General features: G+C 49.5%; 1 protein-coding gene across 1 annotated transcript; it reads left to right on the forward strand.

Annotated features, from left to right (window-relative positions):
- The first annotated feature begins 945 nt into the window (after positions 1–945).
- On the forward strand, positions 946–3064 carry LOC125547242 (L-type lectin-domain containing receptor kinase IX.1-like). Its single transcript, XM_048711197.2, has 2 exons — positions 946–2399; positions 2482–3064. The coding sequence occupies exons 1-2, from the start codon at positions 946–948 to the stop codon at positions 3062–3064; spliced, it is 2037 nt and encodes a 678-aa protein (XP_048567154.2).
- The last annotated feature ends 2003 nt before the right edge of the window (positions 3065–5067 follow it).

Here is a 5067-nt window from a genome sequence, read left to right on the forward strand (position 1 = left end):
GTTGTTCAAAAATCAAAGAAATGCATTACGTTGGATCAAATTAAGATGCAAATTTAGATTTTCTGGGCTGGGAGAAGCTGCGCCAGATTAGACCCTGCAAAGCCGACCCGTAGAAGAGCATATTCCACGAATATCTTTTTTACGGGTTCTTTATGCGGGGTCTGCAACTGCGGTCGTCCATGCCGGCCCGTAAATGCGTTTTTTCGTGAACTGTAAACACGTTTTGCGGGCCGGTCGGATGCAGGAATCTGCTAGAGTTGCTCTTATGCGAGTCCGGTAGAGACCACTTCAAGATTAAAAAAAAAGAATCACTGCCTAACCTCTCCAGCGCTGTCACTGATGGCCATGGGGTTGGGCCTTCGTAATGCTATGCCAGGATGTAAATAGCATGTCCTACATGACTGAGCCGTGGCGGTTGAGTTTGACACATGCATGATTATTGAGGTCGACACGAGCAAAAGCCCAAACAAAGAAACGAACACATACAATTTCCGAAGACTTCTTCAACTCCATGTATAGTTTAGCCGTGTGCCAAAACAAACATGTACTTATAAAGCAACCGAAAGCCTGTTTCGAATCGAATTGGAAAACGAAATACATACGACGAATGTAATAGCTAGCATGCTGACGATGCTTGATCGTCAGAATAACATATGCTTGAGACTTGGTCAGACAGCAAATAGTATACCTTCTTTTCTCACCTAGGAGGTAGCTCAGAAAGGTGTTCCCGTGTTGTCGTTTGGCTTACACCTTTCTGTTCAACGGACATTACCAGAGGCCATTGTGACCTGTACACAGGATGTGCGTCCAATGTGACGTCCAGGTCAGAAGATTTGAAAGCTCGCTGTTCGTCTGCATCGCGAAATATTTATTGAAGATTTCGATGTCAGAAGTTCTATATGATGTGTGTTCTGTTCACCCACTTCCAAACACACGCCGCAGCAAATGGCTGCCGCTGTGAGCTTCTCCCACCAAATACAGATCTTCATCCTCCTCTGCTACTTGACATGGTCTTCTCTGCATCTGCATCCTGCTATCGCGCTTTCTTTTATCTCCGACTTCGCCGATCCCGACTACGACGCCCAAGACCTCAGTTTCCAGGGTGACGCATACTACGACGCCCAGTCTCACGTGATCCAACTGACAAGAAACGGCGATGGTACAAGCGTCAATAACAGCGTAGGCCGAGCGTTCCTTACGACGCCCATGCCGTTGTGGGATACCGTCACCGGCGAGCTCGCCCGCTTCACCACCTCCTTCACCTTCCAAATCAAGGTAAGCAATACAGACGCTGGCGATGGCTTGACATTCTTCCTCGGGCGTTATCCTTCGTCGAGCATTCCCAATGTCATACGCGATATGGGCGGAGGGAACCTCGGCCTCTTCAACAAGATCGCCGGCACGGTGGCTACGGGCGACGACCGAGCCGTGGCGGTTGAGTTTGACACCTTCTTCAACGATAATTTCGACCCCAGTGGCAGCCACATGGGCATCGATGTCAATTCCATTGTCTCGCACGTGTACACCAACGCGACTGTGCCTGGCAAGAACCTAACGTCTGGCTTCCTGATGAGTTGCCAGATCAGCTACGGGAACGACACAAAAATACTAGCGGCCGTTCTCCAAATCGGCGACGTGACCTACCATGTCAACACGAGTGTTGACCTGAGGCAGCTCTTGCCCAGTGTGGTGGCCATCGGTTTCTCGGGTGCCACCGGGGCTGCCGTCGAGTTACACCAAATAATGTCCTGGTCATTTAACTCCACCTTGGATCTGCGGCCTGCGCCAGCGCCTGCACCGAAGATCTCCGAGATTCCACCGCCTGTGCCGAAGAGCCCCGAGATCCCGGCGCCTACGCCCAAGAGTTCCAAGGTTCACCTGTGGAAGCTGCTAATAGAGGTAACTGGACCAGTTATTGGAGTTATTGCAATCGTGTGCATCTTTGTTGGCGTCCATCGATGGCAGCTATGCATGAGGAAGAAGCAATGCAGAGCACTCGCCAGGGGCCTTGGACATATTGATTATCATAAGCTGGCGCGTGCGACCAACAATTTCGCCAATGAAACCAGGCTCGGGCAAGGAGGTTCCGCCTTTGTTTATAGGGGCCAACTGACAAGCTCAAGTAGACCGGTGGCAATAAAGAGATTCAAACTGGCGGCCTCCGGGCAGGGGAGGCAGGCGTTCGAGGATGAACTCAGGATCGCCAGTCGCCTGAGACACCGGAACCTGGTCGAATTGATAGGTTGGTGCTACAACGACAAGAGGAACCCAATTGAGTTTCTATGCTGGTGGCGGAACGACAGGCACACACGTCTTTTTCTTGTGTACGAGCTCTTGCCACAAGGTAGCCTTGATCAGCACCTGCACCGGGGCAACAGTTGGTTACCATGGGACAAGAGGTATGTAGTTCCATCTCCAGAGCATTTACATTGATGAAACTTAATTTCTTTTTATGTAATGGTAACATGCCTTGACAAACAGGTACGAGATCATCCTCGACCTAGGTTCTGCACTGCAATACCTCCATGTAGATTGCGAGCAACAACAGCAGTGTATCGTACATGGTGATATCAAGTCGAGCAACGTACTGCTTGACACTTCATACGGTGCCAAGTTAGGTGACTTCGGATTGGCAAGATTTGTTGACCATGAAACCGGATCACAGACCACAGATGTCTTACAGGGCACTTATGGGTACATAGACCCTGTGTTCATGGACACGAGCCAGCGGAATATGCAGTCAGACATCTACAGTTTCGGCATTGTCCTACTAGAGATGGTCTCTGGAAGAGACCCAACGGTGCGTCTCCCTGATAAGCCCCCACTGTCGTCATGGGCAAGGAGTTTGTACCACGGGAATGCGATCTTGGAGGCCGCAGATAGCAGGCTGATAGGCGGTGAGTCCACTGCTGGGAGACAACAGATGGAGCGGGTGCTACTTGTTGGGCTCTTGTGTGTGCACCGAGACCCGAGCAGCCGTCCGTCCATCACCCACGCCATGGATGCCCTGCGATCGGATGAGCTGAAATTGGACATCACTCCCCTAGCGCCGATGACCCATTGATGCTCTCCCTGCCATAGCCATTGTAGTTCAGGCTTCTAGTCGGGAAAATCACAAAGAAATATCATACATGTATTCAAGGGTCACAGATTGAGTCGAGATGTAACGGGAATAGGAATCATGTAATAGAAATCTGGATGTGTGCATCAACCGATGTAGAGACCGAAAGCCTGATTTTCTTTTCGAAAACTAAAAAACAAAGGCCACCACTCTGGCACTTCCAATTTAGGGGCAAGCATTTGTAACACTGATAGTATGCTGCAGGTTCATTAGGGACCGAACCTCCAGAACAGATATAGGCTGATCGTTGCACGTGCAGCCTCGTGCCTCTGTGGGACGTTGCCACCGGCAAGCTCACTCTTCACCACCTCCTTGCACCTTCGAATCAAGGTAAACAGTGCAATCAGTGGCGACAGTTTCACTTTCTTCCTCAGGCATTATCCTCCGACGAGAATTCCCAACCCCCTCGAGGACTTCCGGAACCTCAGCCTGTTAACATGTACACGACTAGTGATGACCCGAGTCGCGGCGGTGTAGTTCGACATGTAAATGAGGTTCTAAGGAAAGACAGATAGGGTCTCTGGAAGGGACCCAACTGCGTGTCTCCCTGATAGGCCTCCACTCTCATCATGGGTAAGGAATTTGTACCACGGGAATGCGATCCTTGAGGCGGCAGATGGCAGTCTGATAGGCAGCGAGTCCACTGCTGGGCGACAACAGATGGAGCGTGCACTACTTGTCGGCCTCTTGTGTGTGCACCGAGACCTGAGCAGCCGTCCGTCCATCACTGACGCCATGGATGCCCTGCGATCAGATGAGATGAGATTGGACATCACTCCCCTGGCGCCGTCGATGATGCTCTCGTTGCCATAGCCTTTGTAGTTCAGGCTTCTAGTCTGAAAAATCACAAAGAAATATCATACATGTATTCAAGGGTTACAGATTGAGTCGGGATATATCGGGAATAGCAATCATGTACTAGAAAGCTGGATGTGCACATCAACGGCTATATTTCTTCTATGCTAATACAAATGTTGTTTTAATTTTTGTATGATTTTCCATACATATTTTAACCGTTTTCCCATATTGACATGGTTGTATGAAACTATAAATGATAATATCACATGAAAACACGTAACGGGTATAATAACAATACTTAAGTTGACTAATTTAAGTATAAACATGAATATACATTTTTTTGCAGGAAAACATGAATATACATTGCCTGTACATCAACTGATGAAGTGGCTACATTTCTTCTATGCTAGTACAAAGGTCTGGCAGATTGGTGTTGGTGCAGGCGGTAATTGCAACGAGGCCGGTGCACTATCTGTTGGTCTTGGACGCCCCAGTCTGGGTTTTTGAGGCTATGGAAAGTTGGATGTGCTCTTTTTTCTAGGCGGGATCAGATGCTGTTCAGGGTGGCAAATGCCTCGTTGTGTGGACTACGGTAGTGAGGCCGGTGGAATTCAGTGGCCTGGCATCAAGGAGTTGAGGTTGCAGGCAGAGTGCTATGGGAGTGGCTTCGACGTACCCAGCCTAGCAGACCCTTGCAAGGGCTAGAGATGATACATGATGAGATAGCTGTGCCGGTCTTCAATAGTCTCGTACTCTCGTGGCAATCACAGTGGGTAGCAGATCAAGACTTCTCTTATGGACGGATCGGTGGATCAGGAGAGCATCGTCGCGAGACATTGCACCTTCGATCTTCAACAAGGTAGAGACCAGCGCAGCGACATCACACATGGTCCAGCAGGGACTGCGCAACCATAGTTGGATGTGGCCCTGATTTTTTCGGCACTGGAAAGGGAACAGTTCAACGGGTTATGGCATGCGATTCGTGCACTGCCCAGGGATGATCAGGTGGACGGTGTCTTTCATTGGCCGTGGATGATTTCGAGCATGTAATTCAGCTTTCCATATTAGGCTCTTAGCCACAGGAGAACTAGATTCGAGGCAGCGACCAGGAATTTGAAGTGTCGGGCTTTGTTATGTTATGCTTCAAA

This window comes from Triticum urartu, chromosome 3A (genome assembly GCF_056163025.1).
Source record: "Triticum urartu cultivar PI428250 chromosome 3A, HENAU_Tu73, whole genome shotgun sequence".
NCBI classification, from domain to species: Eukaryota; Viridiplantae; Streptophyta; class Magnoliopsida; order Poales; family Poaceae; genus Triticum; species Triticum urartu.

What these genes read in the sequence shown, in the direction of transcription:
- LOC125547242 (XM_048711197.2), top strand. Translation starts at nt 946, where the DNA reads ATGGCTGCCGCTGTGAGCTTCTCCCACCAAATACAGATCTTCATCCTC. An exon ending in TGGTTACCATGGGACAAGAG is followed by an intron (nt 2,400 to 2,481) that starts GTATGTAGTTCC and finishes CTTGACAAACAG; the next exon opens with GTACGAGATCATCCTCGACC.